General features: G+C 33.4%; 1 protein-coding gene across 34 annotated transcripts in view; it reads right to left on the bottom strand.

Moving 5' to 3' along the window:
* Positions 1–22,072, bottom strand: part of ZC3H13 (zinc finger CCCH-type containing 13) — a 97,337-nt gene that overhangs the window by 47,884 nt on the left and 27,381 nt on the right. For 32 of the 34 annotated variants that reach the window (XM_009440609.5, XM_009440611.5, XM_509666.8 and 29 more), the window contains 4 exons: positions 17,720–17,828; positions 8,683–8,822; positions 7,615–7,772; positions 385–582 (listed from right to left, as the gene is read on the bottom strand). In XM_009440609.5, coding sequence (XP_009438884.5) covers positions 385–582; positions 7,615–7,772; positions 8,683–8,822; positions 17,720–17,828 — 605 coding nt within the window. The remainder of the gene's footprint in view (positions 1–384; positions 583–7,614; positions 7,773–8,682; positions 8,823–17,719; positions 17,829–22,072) is intronic. The other 2 variants (XM_063792501.1, XM_063792500.1) reach the window with 1 other exon arrangement.

Raw genomic sequence — 22,072 nt, 5'->3', positions numbered from 1 at the left:
AGCTGGGAAAAGGTGGAAAGGGGGAGTTATTTTTTGACAGATACAGAGTTTCAGATTTGCAAAATGAAAAAGTTCTGCAGAATTGTTTCACAAGTGTGAAAATACTTAACACTACCAAACTATAAACTTTAAAATGATGAAGATGGTACATTTTATGTTTTTTCACCACAATAAAAAATTGAAAAATAAATTGTAAAAGTTAAGGCTTACTGAATTATCCATGACTCATAATAATAATTATTATGGGAATTATTAAAATAAATATACACACTATTGTAAACAAAACTAAAAAACCCAATATGCTAATGCCCAACGGCTTCTGAAAAGTAAATATTCTATATTCTACAGAAGTTAATATTGTTAAAAACATACAATCCTACTTACCTTGGCTTGTCTCTCTTTTCTCTTTGTCGTTCAAAATCTCGTCCTCTGTCCTTTCCATCTCTTGTTTTTTCTTCTATCCTGTCTTTTACTTTATATTTTTCTTTGTATTTTTTCCCCAGAGCGATATCTTCTGGTATAGGAGGGGGTGGACTAGGAGTACGTGGTCCTTTCTTTTTACTTTGGTTGGTTTTTGAATTTCTGAAGGTAACAAAAAGCTATCATTAGAGGTTCAAATATGCCAAAAGGATATTTTTTAAAGCCTTCTTAAAAACAGCAGCGTTCCTTTATATTACTTGCCCTTTATTATTTTGTATACTACTAACCAATATCAAGAAGAAAAAAAACTAACAGAAATGGCTGAAGAATTAATTTACTTGATACTTATTTTGTTAACACTGCTTATTATTATATAACTTTAAAGGGGCACGTTTCTGAGAAAAGATAGAGGTGAAATAGGAAGACCCTTTCAGAAAAGATGTTAATACAATGACTGTTTAAACTGTTTTTTTTTAAGACAGAAAAGTAGACAAAGAAAGTAAAAATCACCTATAATTCTACTACTCAGAGAACTATTTTTAACATCTTGAATATTTACATATTTTTGCCATATATCTTACTTTCTCTGTCTATTCATTTAAAACTGGGTATTCACATGCAAAAGAATGAAGCTGGACCTTTACATTGTACCAGATCAAAAATTAACTCAAAATAAAGACCTAAACATAAAAGCAAAAACTATAAAAATCCGAAAAGAAAATATAGAAGAAAAGCTTCATGACACTGGACTTGGCAATGATTTCTTGGCTATGACACCAAAGGCACAGGTAACAACAAAGCAAAAATAGACAAATGAGACTAAATCAAATTTTAAAACTTTTGCATGTCAAAGGACACAATCAACAAAGTGAAAAGGCAACTTATAGAATGGGAGAAAATATGTGCAAATCATATATATATAGTCACAACTATTTTCTCTCATCATTGGAAATGGTAACTCTATGTGTGTGTGTGTGTGTGTGTGTGTGTCACATACATTCATGGGATATCCTATTACAATATTTTGCAAAATTTTAAAATACTGAACATAGACATAGTGTGAGCATCTTTCTGTAACAAAAAGTAGATTTAGGTTGGGCATGGTGTAATCCCATAACTTTGGGAGGCAGAGGAGGGGTAGATCACTTGAGGTCAGGAGTTCGAGACCAGCCTGGCCAACATGGTGAAACCCTATCTCTACTAAAAATACAAAAATTAGCCAGGCATGGTGGTGGGCGCCTGTAATCCCAGCTACTCCAGAGGCTGAGGCAGGAGAATCACTTGAACCCGGAAGAAAGAGGTTGCAGTGAGCCAAGATTGCGCCACTGCACTCTAGTCTGGGTGACAGAGTGAGACTCTAACTCAAAATAAAATTTTTTTTAAAAAAAGCAGATTTAGGTAATCATTTTTATTGACTGTATAGAATTTCCTTGAATAGATGCTCCAAAACTTTCTAAAACAATTTCATAGTTTTTCAGGTGGCTTCCAGGTTTTCATCATTATTCAAAAAACACAATTACATCATCTACAAATGAAATATCAACCACTGTCAGTATATATATATTCATCATAAATTTCTGAATCTTATTTAAGAAATTTTTACCAACTCTGAGGTCACAAAGATGGTCTCCTAAAATTTTGTAATTTTGCCTTTCACATTTGTCTTTAATCTACTTGTAATTGATTTTGGGGTACAAATTTTGTTCTTTAAGTGCCTCTTTTTGGCAATTTAAGTAATTTTAAGTAAATGGTATAACTTTGATCCCATACACATTCAAAACTGGCTGTCTTTGCCTCTTACTTTAACAATAGTTTAATTGAATATAGCATTTTCATGTCAAAATCCTTTTACCTCAGAGCTCTAGTTAAAATATTTTGTAACATTTAACGTTGCAGGTCAGAAGTCCAAAGAAAATCAAATTTTTTACTATTCAGGTAAGCTGGTTTTTCTGTTGGCATGCTTATGAACATTATCCCTTGAAAATTACTCACTGGAAAAAGATTTTCACTAAATTCAGGTATTTTCAAAAAATCTTTTCCAGCACTAAATGGACTGTTTCAATCTGAAACTTCAAACTTTTTACTCAATTTCTTCTATTTTCATTTCATAACTTTTCCTTATGACCCAAGTCTCTGCAGTTCTCTTTATTACACAGTTACTGTATCTCTTGGATCTCTCCTCCATGTTAGATGTCTCTGTCATTTCCATTTTTCCTGCTTTTCCAGGATCTTAAATCTGTCTTTATATTCAGTAATTTTTAAAGTAGTACTCATTTTGCTAATTCTAAATTTGGCAATCTCGTTGTTCTGCTATTTTTTTATTTCTTCTTTTTTTTGGAGACAGTGTCTCGCTCTGTTGCCCAGGCTGGAGTGCAGTGGCACAATCATGGCTCACTGCAGCCTCGACCGCCAGGGCTCCAGTGATCCCCATGCCTCAGCCCTCTGAGTAGCTAGGAGTACAGGTGCATACCACCACACCTGGCTAAATTTCGTATTTTTGTAGAGATAGGGTTTTATCACGTTATCCAGGCTGGTCTCAAACTCTTGGGCTCAAGTGATCTGTCCACCTCAGACCACTGCATCTGTCCTATTCTATGATTTTCCATTTGAACTCTTTTCTCTTTTAAAATATTGTTGTTCAGGCTGGGCGACGTGGCTCATACCTGTAATCCCAGCACTTTGAAAGGCCAAGGTGGGCGGATCGTGAGGCGGTCAGGAGTTCGAGACCAGCCTGACCAACATGGTGAAACCCTGCCTCTACTAAAAATACAAAAATTAGCCAGGTGTGGTGGCGCATGCCTGTAATCCCAGCTACTCAGGAGGCTGAGGCAGAAGAACCGCTTGAACCCAGGAGGCAGATGTTGCAGTGAGCTGACTGCACGCCAGCCTGGGTGACAGAGTGAGACTCTGTCCCAAAAAAAAAAAAAAAGTTGTTCAACCTGGCACCAACCAGATCGATAAACTGGCTCATCTGATCTTGTAGCCCCCACCAAGGAACTGACTCAGCACAAGAAGACAGCTTCGACTCCCTCTGATTTCATCTCTGACTTGACCAGTCAGCACTCCCGGCTTACTGGCTTCCCCCAGTCTCCCTGCTGCCCCGCCACCAAGTTGTCCTCTAAAACTCTGATCCCCAAATGCTCAGGGAGATTGATTAATAAAACTCCAGTCTCCTGCAAAAATATAAAATAAAATAAAATAAAAATATAGTTGTTCAGTTTTTTTCCCATAATCAACTGCTTTTGTCCTCTAAATACAATATCCTCACAAATTGCACTAAACTTATAAATGAATTTATAATTTAAGTTTGTTCCTGTTTACTGTATTAACGTTTCTGTGTAAGCCATCTGCTCAGAGTGTTCAGTCTGGTACTAGGTTTGCAAGTAACCCTTTTCATACATCTGGTGAGTTTTCACTATCTACTAATCTCACTATCTACTGATATTTATAAATGAGGACCTAAGCCTAAAATCCTAGAACTTATTTCCTATCATGCTGAATTCTCAGAATTCTCAAGTCCCAAGAGTTCTTAGCCATATATATATATATATATATATATATGAGATACTATCTACCTCAAAATTGCTGGCAATATTTTAAAAGCACTTGACTCATAGCATTGAGAAAATGTAGCTCTCTTAGTCCTCATCCCTATGTCTTATTATCACTCATAGCGTTAACCATGTAAACAAGTAGGAAATTACTAAAATATGACAACTAAATCTAGTTTTCATCCTTGTCTTCTGCCAACAACTATATTAGCCACATATCTCATTGCATATTCATGAGATGACTCAATCTTCTTATGCACCCTAACAGATATGTGATAAATATCTGTATTTCTGGATACTTTTCTACTTTAAAGATAAAAACGGATCAATAATTGGCATCTGTATCAAAATTATCTTTTAAAATTTCATGATTAAACAACAAAGGAATTCTTGACACAAACTATTTTTACATTATCACCTGTGACAGAGACTAGCAGAGGGTTTACCAAACTTTTCTTCTGAGCACAGTGGTAAACCATACTATCTACACTTTCTTGAAATTAAGCATGGCCAAGTGACCAAGACCTGGCCAAAGGAACGTGAGTGGAAATGATGTATACCACCTCCAGGCCCAAATTTCAAAGGGCTCTCATATGCCAGGCAATTGCAAACTATAGAGCTAAATAACTGCAATACTCAATTTCCGTTTTTCTTTGTACATCCCGTTCTTTGGTTTCCTTGAAAACCCAAGAAAGTGGAATCATGGTCAGAAGGAGCCTGGGTTACTCAATCTCCATATATAGGACAGCCATCTGTCAATCAGAAACACTCATTTTGACTTTACGTGAGAAATAACCTTCTGTTGTGTTAAACCACCGACATTTTGGGACTTGGCTATAATCACAACCTGGACTATTCTAATATACTTACTAAAGTACAGCATTTCTTCATATTACCATCAAAATTATATGTGGTTAGAAAACACAATTACGTTACAGTGCTTTCCGACTGAAGAGGCCAAAACTGGTTTTGTGTATTCTGAAATCACCAAGATCTTCAACATTTAAAAAGTCAACTAATTGTTGTTTCAGTGGCACAGAGCCTACTTCAGACTTGTGGCAAAGAGCCCACCTGTTTACTTTTATCAGTTTTTAATCTTTTCTCTCTCTCTTCAAAACTATTGTTTTAGATTAGCTTTTGACATACTTAATATTCTCTGTACAAAGAGCTATAAAGAAAAATTCACCTAATAAAAACTAAGATTAAAAGTGCAGATGGACAGAATAGGTAATATATTTATGATTTTAGATTATACCGTATCTCATATATCAGGACAAATCTTACTATCAGACTATATCTCAAAATAAATGTCAAACAAAGAAAAATGCCAGCTTTCAGGGAAAAGTGTAAGTTTTAATTTGTCAGTAATTATATCTTTCCATTCAATATGATAACCTAGTAAGACCACCAAGAAATTTGTTTACCTGATTATCGCACCTCAGTTGGCTGACACTGGTTAAAATACTCCACTGAGTTTTAACTGAAATTCTAATCCTTACATGTGCTTAGTATGTTCTTAGTTGATAGTATGATCCAGCAATAAAATTAAAAGATGATTACTTGACACACTCTAGGAAATGTAAACTGCATAAATGTTATACTCCAAAAAAAAAAAAAAAGAAAAGAAATGCTATACTCAATTAAATGTTTTCTTTGTATTTTTAATATACTGTTTTTCCAGGTCCTTTTGCTTTTATTATTAAATTAACGGTGCATCGTAAAGTCAACAACATAGTAGAATGTAAGAAATATAGTAATTAAACCAGTGTGAATGATTATTCATGACAAATATTTATAATAGGATGAGTTACTAATAAAGAAGCAAAAGAGATTGTATGTAAAAGATGAAACTAACCCTTTGTCTAAATAGTTATCAAAACTTTCTATGAAAAGATTAAGTTTCAAATATTCTATAAACAGAACAGATAAGACAAGGAAGAAAGGGTATTTCTAGTATGCAGTTTATTGGGGAAATGAATAGAATTGAGGGAAAGTTACATAGCTGGTTAGCCAAGAGGATAAGAGCAAGTGAAGTGAAGCGTATCACTCTCTGTTCATTCAACTTCTTCAATATACCTTTGCAATATTTACTCAATTGCATGAACAAAGGATAGGATCAACTCAACTTTACTGAGCGCCTTATTAAAATGCAAAGTTCTATGCCAAGTAGGCAATATGAGGGAGAGGATCAACTCAACTTTACTAAGTGCCTTATCACAATGCAAAGTTCTATGTCAAGTAGGCACTATAAGAAGACAGAACTATGAATAACCAAGATCCCAATCTTCAAGGAGCTTAAATTTAATAAAGATTATAAAACATAAGTCACAGCTGAAATATAATGCAACAGGCAATTATTATCAACATGGAGGTATAAGCAAAATCTGATAGGTACCTAAAGGGAACAGAACTTATGTTCCATAAAGAGAAATGGGAAAACTTAGAATTTGAGCTAGAGATTGAAGAATTGAGATAGAAGGGGGTAGATAGGAGGAAGCTGGACAAAAACTACTGACAAGAAAGAAAAGACCAAAGTGTAAATGTCATTCTAAGGAATCTGAATTTCATTCTACAGAATGAAAAACCACTGAGTTTTTCAATGGTATAATAAATTAATTGGAATTGTCCTTTTAAGATTTCTCTGACAGCATCTACAAAATAAATGGGTTGAGGTAGCTGAATGAAAATGTTCACCTGTGTGGGTGGCGGGTAGAAACTACATAAAGTCAATATAGTTAGTAAGATGATATAATAATCTAGGCAAAAAGTTAAGTAGAGTCTGAAATAGGGTTAGTCTCTAGGAACTAGAAGGAGGGAGATAAATATGAGTTTCATTACAGGTTCAAATAGACAGGGCTTGTTAACTGATTAAATCTTAGGTAGAAGATATTTTTAGTTCATTTTTTATAAGATAAAATTAGGGTATGGACCTTAATTAAAATAAAATATAAATAGTTCAGAGTGACCTTAAATGAAAATGTATCTTCTCCTTATTCTTAGTCCCTGAATATAATCATTTCTATTTTTACTTCTTCAACTGGCTTCTACAGTAATTCTAAGTTATAAAGAATTCAATCTCTTGATAATATATACTGAGAGACAAAAATTTTTTGTGTATAATTTGTAGCAGTTTAAAAATCGGAAACAACATAAATGTTCCATAGAAAAGCAGACCAATTTATAATATAAATACTAAGATGAATGAACTAAGGTTATATGTATCAATATAGATAAACATAAAAAATGTTGAGTGAAAAAGCAATGTACAGAAGGTTATGATATATCCCTATTACAATAGATGAAAGCAATACTATACATTGCAAAACACATATTAGTTAAAGTATAAACACATGCACAAGTATCATAAACACCAGATTTAAGAGAGGAACAGGAAATGTATCTTTTATTTTTATTTCTTAAAAAATAAAAAGCTCTGAAGCATATGTGGATGTTACACAGATGTTTGTTTTATTGTTCTCTATAATTGTCTTTTTAATTGAAACATTTCAAATTTCTTTTTAGAACAAAAAAGCTTACATTAAATATAAAATGTACTAAAAGTACCCTTTTATAACCTACTAATTCTTTTTAGTATCACTTCAGAAAAAGCTATTTTCTCGATACTATTTATCACCCTACTGACCTCTGCTGGTCCAACAGGGGAGAAGATACTGCAGATGTCTTCCTATCTTTCTTGCTAGCTGAAGACGACTTTGGGCTTGATTTTCGCTTCGGAGATTTGCTAGACTTTCTTAGAGAAGGTGACGGGGACAATTTTGATCTAACCACTTCTGGTGAAACCTTTAAAAAAATTCAGTAAGTCAATTCAGAAATTCCTCCATTTATGGTACAACAAGGCTTACAGTATTTTAGAATCACATCAAACTTCAGATTAAAATTAAATATTATTGCTGGGTGCAGTGGTTCACACCTGTAATCCCAGTTTCTCGAGAGGCTGAGGTGAAAGGATTGCTTGAGGTGAGGAGTTTGAGATCAGCCTGGGTAACATAAAAAAAACCCTCTTATACAAAAAAAAAAAAAAAAAGCCAGGCATGGAAGGTGCCTATGGTCTCAGCTATTAGGGAGGCTGAGATGGGAGGATCCCTTGAGCCCAGGAGTTCAAGGCTGCAGTGAGTGCCACTGCACTCCAGCCTGGGTAATAGAGAAAGATCTCATCCCTACAAAAAAAGTTTGAAATAAAAATAAAAATAATGAAATTATAATAACCACTATCTGTTGATATTAGTCTGACTCCTGAATCCATGATTTTAAGCAATATAACTGTCCTAACATACACCAGTTTCAATAAAGTAAATTAAAATCATAAAATTTCAAAATCTCCTCAGAAAAATCATAAATTATATTTAAATTAACTGTATCTTCACTTTTTAGAAAAGAAACAAGGCATTCTAGAAATAGCATGGGCCTGAAACAGACATAGGTAGATTCAAACCCCATGTTACATTAGCTGGTGACTCTAGGCAACAAACTCTTAGCTTTGCTCACCTATTCAATAACATAAATATTTGCTACTTATCTAATAGAATAATGTGAAAATTAAATGAATATATATGGAGTAGTACATATACAGTGGGTTGATCAATATATCAGTATACTAATATAATTTAAGATGTAGCAAGAAGCTGAGTTATCTGATCAATACAAATGCTGCTATTAAGTACTAACATATTTATTGCAATAAATAGCATACCTCCTTTTTAATGATAATTTCTTCTCTCTTCTCCATGTTTTCTTGTTCCAGCTTCATTAATTCCCTCTGTATCTTCTGACGCTTCATTTCCAATGACAATTCATGAACATAATCATAATTAATATCTCCATTGTCAGAATCTTTAAAATAAAATTGCATTACTGTTAGAAACTAGCATAATTATCTATGCCAAAAATCATACAGACTTTTTTCAACTAATTTCTTACACAAATCTAAATAGCAGAGTCTTTCATCAGGATCACATACTTCTAAAAGATAAAAGAAATAGACACCATTTCTATAAAGGATTAAAATCACCAAGGTTGATTTCTTCATGAAAAGCCAAATATTTTGGAAGTTTCTGGGTTTTCTGGAAATAATTTTGGGTTGTTTGGAAGTTGGGTTTTTTGTTAGGAGATGGAATTTTAAAAGACAAAATGCACTCAGCTGAATTTCTAAGCCTTAAAGATACCAAAGCCTTCAATATTTCATGCTGTATACGATGCGACTCATTATCTCCTTGATTTTCCTAAAGATACGCTACTAAAATACATCATACAAAGTGAGGTTATATTACGTGTGCAACATTGCTTCCATAGGCTTTTCAGTTTTAAAATTTGTGAGACAAATGATTAATATCTAAAACTAATTTTAGTACTAATGTGTAAATAAACTAATTTTTAAAGGATTTATGACATTTTCTTTACAAGTGATTTGTACTATTTCCTTAGATCACAACTGTCCGTCTCAACGGATCTGATGCCATATTTCTATTTCCATTTAATATTTTCTGATGAAAAGCTATGAAGATTGGTTAAAAAATCAAGAGTGGTGTGTAGATCTATTTCATTAAAATACGTAGAAGTTGCTGGCACTAGCACCCAAACCCATCACGCTCATTTGCCATAAATGCCCAGGAGCCTAGAGGTGGGAATTTCATTGACCACGATGGACTTGACTGACCACAAACTGAGGTGCCTTCTCAAGATATACTTCTAGCACTTTAGATCATATCTTAACCTTGGGAAAAGAAATAAAATGAAGAACTAAAAAAACAACAAACATAAGAAGTCCTACTTGACTGCTTAAAACCCAAGAAAATGAACATCACTGTTATATATTGCTCAAATGCATTAGAATGACAACTATCCATTCATGCTTGGGGACTGAGAGGGTAACTATATATATTCACTACCTGTGTGACTAAGCTTGATTACTCATCTTATGTTGGAGTACAATGACAATTTCTCAGTAAATATATGAAATAGGCTAAAGCATGTTTTTCAGTCAGAAAGCAATTACTAAATATTTAATTAAGGGCAAGTAGTTTTCACTAGATAAAATGAAGACACTGAATTTAATTAAGTGAATACTAGCTATCTCCAGTTATTATTTTGTACTCTATTGAGATACTTTACATCAGTGAATAATAGGAGTCAATGTTCTGGTTTGATTATGTTCCTAAATTCAATAAAATTCCATAACCAAATACCCAGGTAAAACAACGGAAAGAGTAGTTAATTGAGAAGAATGATTAACAGTGTTTCTGAAGGTACTGTATTATCAGTAAGGCACTGCCAATCTAAAAATTCGCAACTGGAAATATCACCAATACAGAACACATAAAAGAAAGAAGAAGCTGGCTTTCAGTTCTCAATTTTCAACTATCCAACCAAGGGGGAGAGGCCTGAGCAGTTAAAATATATGTCTAAGTCAGCCAGGCGCAGTGGCTCACGCCTGTAAGCTCAGCACTTTGGGAGGCCGAGGAGGGCGGATCATCAGGTCAAGAAATCGAGACCATCCTGGCCAACATGGTGAAACCCCGTCTCTACTAAAAATACAAAAATTAGCTGGGCGAGGTGGCGCGTGCCTAGAGTCCCAGCTACTCAGGAGTCAGAGGCAGGAGAATTGCTTGAACCTGGGAGACGGAGGTTGCAGTAAGCTGACATCGTGCCACTGCACTCCAGCCTGGCAACAGAGCAAGACATCGTCTCAAAAAAAAAAACAAAATAAATAAAAAGTCTAGTCAATGTAGTAAATATAACTAATATAGTTTGCTCAGAAGAAAAGCTCTCAGGTCTTTATTCTGAAGGTGCTTATTTTACGCATATAATAAAAACTCAGATATTTTCCTAACCTGTAAGAGATGGACTACAAGATAGGCACATTGCAACTGACAGTATTTTGACAACAAAAGAAAAAACAGCAAGTACAAAATACAGGATGGAATTCAAAAACAAGAGTCTGAAGCCAGTTAATAAATTTAGAAAATGTCTCTCATGTAGCTTCAGGTTATCACTACAATTTTGCCTTATAAAAATTGATTCACATAAATGATTGTAAGTCATCAGAAAAATATTAAGTATAATTAGAAAGGTATATTTAACAAGGTAGATATTTTTAAGAATATACAACAGAAAAATATATGCAACACATAAGAAAAGGTTAAGATTCTTTCTATATAAAGAATTCTTACTAATTAACAGAACAGGCAAAGGACATTACAAGGCAATTCACAAAGAGAAAGAAATGAAGAAAGTATATACATATTTTTTCATGTATTCAGGAGCCATTTTTTCTAATTATAATATTAATTGTTGGTAAATGTACAAATAAAGGACATACTCATTCTCTGGCGGTAGCAATACAAACTAGTATATCTATCTTGTAAAATTATTTGTCAATATGGGTAAAAGCCTTAAGAACATCAATACATAACTTTAATTTTAATACAGCAACTTTTTAAAAAATTTATTTATTTTACTTTAAGTTCTGGGATACATGTGCTGAATGTGCAGGTTTGTAACATAGGTATACATGTGCCATGGTGGTTTGTACCTATAGGTACAGGTTGATGTACCTATCAACCTGTCATCTAGGTTTTAAGCCCTGCATGCATTAGGTCCTTGTCCTAATGCTCTCCCTCCCCTCACCCCCCATCCCCACAACAGGCCCTGGTGTGTGATGTTCCCCTCCCTGTGTTGATCAGCAACTTCCAGTAATTTATTGTATAAAAATAATCATAGAAATATAAAAGGTTTATGTATAAGGATTAAAAACTATAAATACTTGTGAATTGCCTTGTTACATCATGCTAATTATATTTAACCTTTTTCCAATGAGTTAGTATCATTTATGTGTATCAGTTTTTAACCTCAAGCTGTCAGAGACATTTTCTAAATTCATTAACTGATTTCAGACACTTGTTTTTGAATTCCATTCTATATTTTGTACTTTGCCTTTATGATACATTCTCATTGCTAAAGTCTTAAATAATTCTGAATACACAGAGTAAAATATGAAATTTCCCTTATATTCCTCCTACAGCCATCCTTACTCCAGTGATAACACTAACAGTTTAGTGTCATATGCATGAAAATAATGCTTTACATTTTTCCCTTTAACATTCAACACTGCCCTATAAACAAGATCTTTCCAAGTCATAGAGTTCAACTATCTTCATTTTAACGTCTGCAAAGCATTTCATTAATATGATCATACTTTATCATAGCTTACTTAAAAGAGTTTCCTTCTTAAAGACAGATGAACTGTTTCCAGTATTTTTTGCTGTTAAAAACAAGACTTATATGAACATTTTGATATATACTTTGGTTCAAGTGCAAGTATTTTTCTATGACATTATTTCTCAGACTACATTGCTAGACTGAAAATAAGTATAATTTCTATTTCTAATAACACCAAACTGTACTCCAAAACTCCTTTACCAATGTAAACCCCCACTTGAAAACATTAATGTTCTTCATTTCTGCCAAATGAATGGGTGAATAATCATATCTCTTTATTTTCATCAGTATTTCCCTGCAGTAAGATTGAGCATTTATTGGCCATTTCTATTTCTCCTGTGAGTTACCTATCTGATACATATATATTTTTACTCATTTTTTAACTAGGCCGTCTTTTTCTTATGTATTTGTAGAAACTCATTATATGTCTATATAGTATCTTTACTAATGCTTATACATGTTACACATGTCAAGTATTTTCTTTTACCATTTCATCTGTTTTTAACTTCTGCATTTAGTTACACAGAAACTCTTAGTTTTATGTAATCAAATGTTTGTGGCTTCTGGGTTTTATGCCCTATTTAAGGAGGATGTACTAACCTCCAAGATTACCAAAATATTTTCACACATTCTACTGCAATGATACTTTTGCTTTTTATGTTACTTCATTGGTCCTTAAGAACACATGATGAACAAATACAAGAAGTTTAAGGAACCAAATAAAAACCACAGACTTCGGAGTGGGGCCTGGAAATACAAAGAGTAACCAGATAATCAAAAGTTTTATAGGCGTAGTTAGAATTTGTACTTGCTCCTGAAGGCAATGGGAAATTAGGGAATTTGAAACAGGAAAATAAAATGAACATTCAATTTATTCTTTTAAAAGACTGTTCTGCAACTCATAGAGTGGGAGAAAACACTAACAATATATTTATATATCTGATAAAAATCTCATATCCAGAAAACATAAAGAATTCCTCTAATTAACAAGAAAAAAAAAACAGGTAACACAATAGCAGAACGGCAGACATTTGGAATAGACACTTCACAAAATAGGGTGTACGATGGTCAGTGAACATGTGAAAAAGTTTTCAACTTCATTAGGAGAATGCAAACTAAAACCACAGTAAGATACTACTACAAAATTTTAGAATAGCTACGATGAAAAAGGCAAAAATACCGTATGGTTAACTGGAACAACCATTTTTTATCTGAAATTATCTACTAAAGAGGAACACATTCACACTCCACAGCCCAGCAATTCCACTTCGAACCATAAACTCAAGAGAAATTGGTATGTGTCTGTACATGTTTACCAGAAATATGTTTAAGAATAGTAATAGCACCTTATTATGCATAATAGCACCAAACTGGGAATTACTTGAATGTTCATCAACAGTAGACTAAATTATGGCATATTCATACAATAAAACACTATATAGCAATAAGAATGATGCAATAACAATTAATGAATGATATGTGAAATAAAGTACAATCTCAGATAATACTGTTAACAAAAGAAGCTAGGCACAAAAAGAGTACATGCTGTCAATTCCATTTATATGGAGCTCAAACACACAAAACTAATCAATGGTGCTAGAAATCAGGACAGTAGTTACCTTTGAGGGGTGAGGGTAGGGAGGAGTGACTAGAAGAAAACACAAGGGGACTATGGGAAACTAGTAATGTCCTACTTACTGATTTGAGTGGTTTTACAAATGTGTTCAGTTTGTGAACATCCAATGGGTTGGACACATGTATTGTGCATTCCTCTGAACGTATAGTATACTTCAGTAGAAAAACTTTGTAAGAAAGATTATTCTTGCTTTAAAGTGGGGGATAAATTAGGAGACAAGACTATAAGCAAGGGATGGGATTAGGAGGTTATTTTGGTAAAATCTATTTATAGGCAATAAATAAATACCTTAAGAACTAGAATATTAGTAGTATATCAAGAGAAACAGATGGTTTTCAATGGTATTGGGTACATAAAAATATCTGGTAATGCCTGGGTGGAGGGAAAGAAGTGTCAGTGATGACTCTCAGGACTGTTGGTATCTGGTAGGAAAAGTGATGCCCTTAAGATACATAACTCAGATGGAGATGCCCAGTTGGTCAATGCTAAATTGAGAGCTCCAGATTTTGGAGTCACTACATGTATGACGTTAATGAAGCACTGGGTGCATGATTTCATCTAGAAGGAAAAATTGAAAGTGAGAAAAGAAGATGGCTAGGAAATAGGAAAACAACCAAGTTTTAAAAGCTGTTCTTACAGACAAGTGATTCTCAGAGAGTGGTCTGAGGATACCTAGGAGGTCCCTGAGACAATTTCAGGAGTTCTACAAAATCAGACTATTTCTATAACACTACATTGTTTGCCTGGGGTACTCATTCTCCCATGAGTAGATAGTGGAGTTTCCCAGAATATGTGATGTGGTTAACAGGTGGAATGTAGAAGCAGGTAAGAAAATCTACCTATCAACTATTAAGCCAGATATTAAAACAATTTGCAAAATGATGCAAAACACTGCCACCTCCTCACAATTATTATTTTTTGCTTTGCAAAATAGTTATTTTTCATAAAAGCATACATTGGATTTTTATATGTCATTGTTAAATGAATGAATACATAAATATTTAAAAGTTTTCTCAGGTTCATAATATGGCAGTTATGGAAACATAAAATACACAAGGATAAAAGTTATTTGGGGGTTCTGAAAAAGCATATAAAAGTGGCCTAAAAACCAGAAAGTTTATAAATATACCAATTTTTTCTGAATCCAGCTAAAATTGTTATTCCAGATAGAATAACAATGCAGAAGTAAGTCTATGAAACCAGTTTAGTCTCACTATCCAGGGACTGGGGCATTTAACTCAATGCTTCAATATTCCCTCAACAGATACTTTCAAATCACAGAGATACACAATGGTCAAAACCTGTGCGTTTCAATCAAGGAAAAGCATAAGAAATTCTTATTAAAGACATTTACACTCACCTTTTAAAAGAATTTCCTATATAAAAGGCTCTTGAAATAAAATCACTTTAGATTTTTTAAAAGAATATAGTTAAGTGCAAATCCTTGGGAATCAACATTTAAGGGGCACACAGAATACAAGGAGCCTCCGTGTAAGACCGAAGGGCTTGAACAGGAAGATACAAAACTGAAGAGTGATAAATAGAAGCCAAAAGAAGAGTCTTTTTCAAGAAAACAGGAGCTCTTGATGTGTCAAATGCTGCAGAAGGGCCATTTAGGATAGTAACAAGTACATCTCCATTTATTCTGCAATGAGGAGGTCATTAGTGACTTTGAAAAGCAGTTTTAGTGGAGAGTTGGGTCAGAAGACTGAATAATAAGTATCAGGTGAAACAGTATCAAGTAGAAACAGTAAGGCACAGAACTGTTTTAAGAATTTAGTTGTTAAGTGGAGATAAGCAGGATAGTGACTAACAGTAATATAGGGAGGAGAGAAAATGGATGTTAAAGATATAGAAGAGAGTGTATCACAAATGAACAAGATTGCTGAGGCGGGAGGAAATCAGATCTACAATACAAGGGAATTATTCATCAACCTTATACAGCAGGAAGGAGGCCTCTTACACAGAATAAGAGGCAAGTAAAAAAGTTTAGGCACAAATAAAAACTTAGTTTGAAGGTGTGGTAGGAGGAAGTTGAGGGAATTCCTAAAGATTTCCATTGTCTCTGCTTAGTAGATAGCAAAAAAGAGAAATGAAAGCATAGATTTATGGAGAAGGTTTGACATACCTACTAGGAAGAAAAAGAACAGACTTGGGCTTTTCTGAACCTTTTATATTTTCAACAACTACTAATTATTGTAATGACAACTGAAAATATTTTAAAGATAAGAAGTATCAAATACATTTTAAAATGTTTTTTATGCAAAAAAATTAAAATGAAAAGAAAGGATGCTTGGGTGTGTTAAAAGGTAATCCCTTAGTATTTAGGAAAAGTTAGCTCTCCAAACTTGAACAGTTATGGTTTATAATATTTTATTTAAATATACTAATTAGTCAACTAAAATGGGAGAGTATAGCTGCCTTTATTGCTATTTTGTAGAAGCGGTATTAGGTTGGATTATGAAATCCTGAGTAACCATAAACAAGTTTCCTATTTGTTCTTAGAAGCAATTTTTTAACAGCACTGTCCAAAGATGGAACAGGTTTCCTTTAAGTACTGATGTAACAATTACTGGAAAGATGTATTTACAATACTTTACAACTGTTAGTCTATTAAGTCTTCAGAGATAATTCTGAAATATAGTAGTTAATATTGTAGTCTTGTAGCTTCTCAGTTCTCTGTCATAAAGACTCGACTTGGCCACTGTAGCTCAAAAGCAGCCACAGACAATATGTAACCAAGTGGATGGACATGGCTGTGTTCCAATAAAACTTTTTTTTGCAAAAACCAGTGACTGGCCCACACACTCTGGTTTTCTAATCCCTGGTCTAAGTTTTCAGCTTCTCACTGAAAAAGTTGCTTAAATTTTTAAGATCTTTAGTTTTGTCATCTGTAAGTAGAGTAACAAAGCTATTGAAATAATAAGACAATTATATAAATTACATTAAATTGTCCACCCCCACTCAATGCATTTAACAAATACAAGTTCTCTTTCTCTGTGTTTGGTAATATGACATTACAGTGCCCATCTTTCAGAACATCAAAGAGGTGGGGAAAACATTCAAGGGGTGGAAAATAAATGCTTATTTGTTAAGATGATGACTCAAAAATGATTTTGCTCCCACCTCAGCTTCCCAAGTAGCTGGGATCACAGGCATGCACCACCATGTCAGGCTAATTTCTTTGTTTTTTTGTAGAGATGGGGTCTTACTTTGTTGCCCACACTGGTCTCAAACTCCTGGGCTAAAGTGGTACTCCAGCCTTAGCCTCCCAAAGTGCTGAGATAACAGGCAGGAGGATTGCTTGACTTCAAGAGGCTAAGCTGCAGTGAGCCATGATTGTACCACTGTCCTCCAGCCTGGGTGACACAGTGAGAGCATGTCTCAAGAAAAAAAATTTTTTTGCTAATTTTTTATTAATGAATCCAGGTCTCTATCTTAATCTGATTTTGATTTCTTCTGAAAGATAAAAGTCAAACATTTCTTGGAAATAACTTTCCCAAGTCCTTAAGATTTAAAAATCTCATTTATAATATTTTATGTAAAACAAATATAGATTTCATTTTAAGCTTAGCGTTAGGAATTTTTAAATTTACATATGCAATACAATCCTGAAGGGCTGTAATGCTGCACAATAAAGTTCTAGAGGGAAAACTAGGAAGGGAAAATAAAAATATGCAACGCAAACCACTTTCTCTGCCTTTGTACAGCTACTATATGCCAGTTTTTGCCTTATAATTCAGTAAGATAGAAATATGTCAATAAGATGATTCTGAAACGAGAGGGATCACAGTCGAAAGGTGTTCTGAAGCCCACGAAAACTCTAGAAAGTAAATAATCAAGAATTCGCCCTTTAAACCAAGATTCTGAAACTCACCATCTCTATTAGTTTCCCATTCTACATTTTCTTCTTCACTTTCTGGAGTTCTTTCCTTAGTGATTTTTATGTCTTCCTTTTCCCTATGTCTCCCTCTTGAAGATTCTTTCTAAAAAAGTACATACATACATTCAGATTACTACATTTTTAAAAATTATGAGGTAGTTTATTGTAATAAGAGAACATTTTAATTTCATTCATCTCTGTTTCATCAAAGAATCAGTTTTGTAAATAGTCACTTATCCACTAAGTAGAGAAAGTGACAAATTCTAGTTTAGCACCACAATGAAAAGACTATACTCCATTTTACTAAAGAACAAAAACTACTAAACAACAAAAACTAAAAGAGATGTAGACTATACTACATCTATTTTACTAAAGAACAAAAACTTTAAATATTAAAGAGTAGCTAAGATGTAAAAATATACAATGCAAATCTAATACTTTAACAAACTTGTGACATTCAGCTACACAGTAAGTTTCCATGTGAAAACCACTGGGGAAAAGACAGTTTAAAATGAATAAAATACAATGGAAGGATTTGTAAGTGATTATATTTTAAAATGTCAAAAAAGGGCTAAACCATTCACCACAGACTTCTAAAAATAACTGATCTAGGACTTGTCATATATTCAAGTAATTGTCATTTTCCTAGACACCCAAGGATAAATCCAAACTCATTTAATAGTATTATAAAGGTTTACAAAAAGATATTTTACCCATTTTGATGAAACCAAATGGTACCTAAAATAGTAAATTAGTCCTCACTACTGCTGCTAAAAAACAGGTTTTACATTTTATTCCAGGTATAAAAGCAGCTTACACACAAAAAAGGACAAAATTAATTCAGATTATAAAAGTCAATTAAATGTCCTATTACATAAGAACTCCAAATCATATTTTACTAGGTGGTAAGAAAATAAAAGTAACCAGTGTTATATAATTGTTATCTTCCACCACAGCAGAAGTCTTACTTTTACTAACATTGTAAATACTATGAAAGACATTTACACACAAGGATATTAAGTGCTCAAATTTCTTTCTGAGCATTACTAATCATAAAATTTGGCTGCTTAAAACACAAATTAATTTCTCTTTGTAGTTTTCTTCTTAAAGAACTCTAGTATATATAACTGCCCCTAAATTCTACACATTTAGGCATGAAGTCATACTGTAAATATTACTGACAAAATTTGGATTTGATTGCTGGTAAGACAACAGAGGCTGACGAAAATAATTTGTAAGTTATATGAGAATAAAACCTGCCATGAAAAAAATGGTGAAGAGTCAAGAAAACAGAAACGGGCCTCCACTTGAACAGAAGACAAAAGGAAGAAATATAATTTACTTTTAAAACATATTATGTGGAACATCAATGAAGAACTATCCTACATCCCAAACAATTTTTGAATATTCTGTGGATTAAACCCACTATAAATATACATTACTGAATAACTATACCAAAAATATTTAATAGGAGGTTATCTCCAAATTATTAAATAACATATTCTGTGCTTTCTGTCCACTTAAAAGCATGTAAAATCCAATTGCAAGTCTAGTTAAAAAGGGTGTCAGAGCAGTAGTGCTGGTGCTGCAAAATCAATCTATAAATTTGTAACATTTTTTATCAGATTTAGAGCCAGAAATGTTGTATCAATAAATGTCATTAATAATGATGTCTGTAAATATTTCATATTTACCCTAAATATTAAAATTATAATTTTTGAATTGTCCATGTTTTCCAATATGACTCTGATGCTACTCCCAGAGATCATATATAACTTCTATTATTAGGTACTAGAGACTGAATGCAGGCTTAAATAGGTGATGGAATTTCAAGTTCTTACCTCAAATCATAATATAGGAAATTCTTTTGGTAACATTTATTAAGAAGGTCTAGCTAATTTAAAAAATACCTTATTTCCTAATTTTCCCCACTTCAACAATGTGTAACTTGTTTAGGTATGTTATGCCTTTTATCAAACAAAGTTATTCCCCCTTTTCTCTTATATTCAAATAAATAGGGTATGGTATTACTCGTCCAATGTAGTGTAGCACGGTCTACTATTCCACCTTGCTGTATTTCTTGAACAGAATGGCTTCTCATCTTCTCTTAAATCCAAACATATTAATTAAAAGTATAACCTACTGATTACTATGTGTTGTAAATTAGTCATCCTGGAACATCTAAGTCTCGAAATACTTGAAGAACCACAGTATTTTAGCCAAAACCCTTGGGATCAGATATTTTAAGAGTTTAGAATTTTTTTTTTTTTTTTTGCATTTCAAAGCATATTAAGTAGTACTACTGTTCCAGTGGAGTCTGGAACAGTAGCCTGTGACCAAACATACTAACATTTTTGCAGCAAAACACAGAAATTCACCACTTGTATAAAAACTGTAATTAAATTTATTTCAATTAAGACCAGGTTTTGCTCCCAAATGTCTGTGTCTTAGGAAAAATGTTTGAAGTTTTTTGAATTTCAGAAATGTAATACATGATTTTAGATGTTTATATTACTTTCATTTCCACTCTCATATGCACATTTATTTCTTGAACATTATATGTGTGGGCAGATTATGTTCATCATTAATTTTAGATAAAAAGCAAGCATTACAAAGAATATGAAATAGGAAGTGTCAAGGCTAAGAGAGTTGAGAACCATTATTAGTAACTAGAGTTTAAAAATGGTTAGGAGGCTGTGTAAGTAATATAATCCAACCTCCTACCCTATGCAGAACAATTTTCCATAATATTTGTATAGCTATGGAAGCCCTCTATTAGAAGACTCTTGGGGGCAAAAATCTTAGCTCTGTGCTGTTGCACCCTTTCTTCCCATTTCCAGACAGTTCTAATTATTAGAAAATTATTTCTTATGCCCATTGCATCTTTCTTAACCTCTCTAGAGGTTCTACCTCCCTACAATTTCTACTGATTGGGAATAGTTCTAACCTCTGGAATTATGCAAAACAAATCTAATACTTCTTTCACGTGCTAGCCCTTTCTTCATCATTCTGTCATCTTCTCTGGGCATATTAATCGGCTAGTGTGCTTCAATGAAACATGATACCCCAAATTAATCTAGTCTTGTCAGAACAGCATAAAGCATACAGCTTCCAACTCCCCTGACTTAGAATTGAAATTATACTTGTATTAATGAAGTCTAACTTGTTTTAGCAGAGAAAAATGGAGCTTCAACTAAGAAACTATAATCTCCTAAACTATACAAATTTGAACTATTATTTCACATAAAATGAAGTCTATATATAGGGTAAACTTCAGGCCTAAGTGACTTAGTAACAGTGAAATCATCAAAGACCAAATATTCACTCTTGTTTTCATTTATCACAGCTCCGCTATGCCAAATGTTGACTTCACATTAAAGCTTATCTCTTACCATAGTAAGAAGCAATCTGGGTCTCCTCAGTGTATCTCTCCCACAAGCACAAATAAGAATTCCTTCCTTCAGAGTGACTAGGCCAACTTCAGTCACATGGCCACCTATGAATGAATAACTATCAAGGTAATAGCCATGGGATAAATGGCTTAGGCCTGCTTCCTGAATCAATTGAATTAGCAAGGAGAATGGGATTATTCTAACTGGATTCGACTAATCAAGGCCAAGCCATGAAAGTGGGATCAATTCCCCAAATCACAATGCTGATACAAAATGAAAAAGTGGTGGAACGGGTTCTGGGGAATCCAAAGTGATCTGCCTGGCACTTCATAGTACACTTCACTTCCTCATGGTACAATGCTACACTTTTGATAACTTCAAAGGCTATAACAAGACAGAATTTCCAACTTAATAAAAATTTCTCCTTTACTATTCACATTTCCAACCCTTCTTCTAAGGTCTTTTTCCATCTTCCTGATGTATATCCTTTTAAATATTCTCTATTTAGTGAAGATCTGTTGGTAGTAAACACTCAATTTTATTTGAAAAGGTCTTTATTTTATTCTCATTCCTGAAAACCAGACTTTGGTACATACTTTGGGTTGATAGGTTTATCTCAGTACTTTGAAAATATTATTTCAGTGCCTTTTAGCTTCCATTGTTTGTTACTGATGTCATCCTGTTGCTTCTTTGCATGGGGATTTGTCTTTCTGTATCTAGAGGTTTCTAGGATTTTCTCTATGTCTCTGATGCTTTGCAGTTTCATTATAATATTCTATCTCTCATGTACTGCACATCTTGTATCTGTAGATTTGTGGTTCATCAATTATGGAAAATTCTCAGCTACTATTTCTTAAAATGTTGCTTCTCCAACATTCTTTTTTTTTTCTTCTGGGTTTCCAATTAGATGCATATTGAATTTTCTAAGTATTTCCCCCATGTTTTTAAACCTTGT

This window comes from Pan troglodytes, chromosome 14 (genome assembly GCF_028858775.2).
Source record: "Pan troglodytes isolate AG18354 chromosome 14, NHGRI_mPanTro3-v2.0_pri, whole genome shotgun sequence".
NCBI classification, from domain to species: Eukaryota; Metazoa; Chordata; class Mammalia; order Primates; family Hominidae; genus Pan; species Pan troglodytes.
This window is presented reverse-complemented; position numbering and strand designations above follow the sequence as displayed.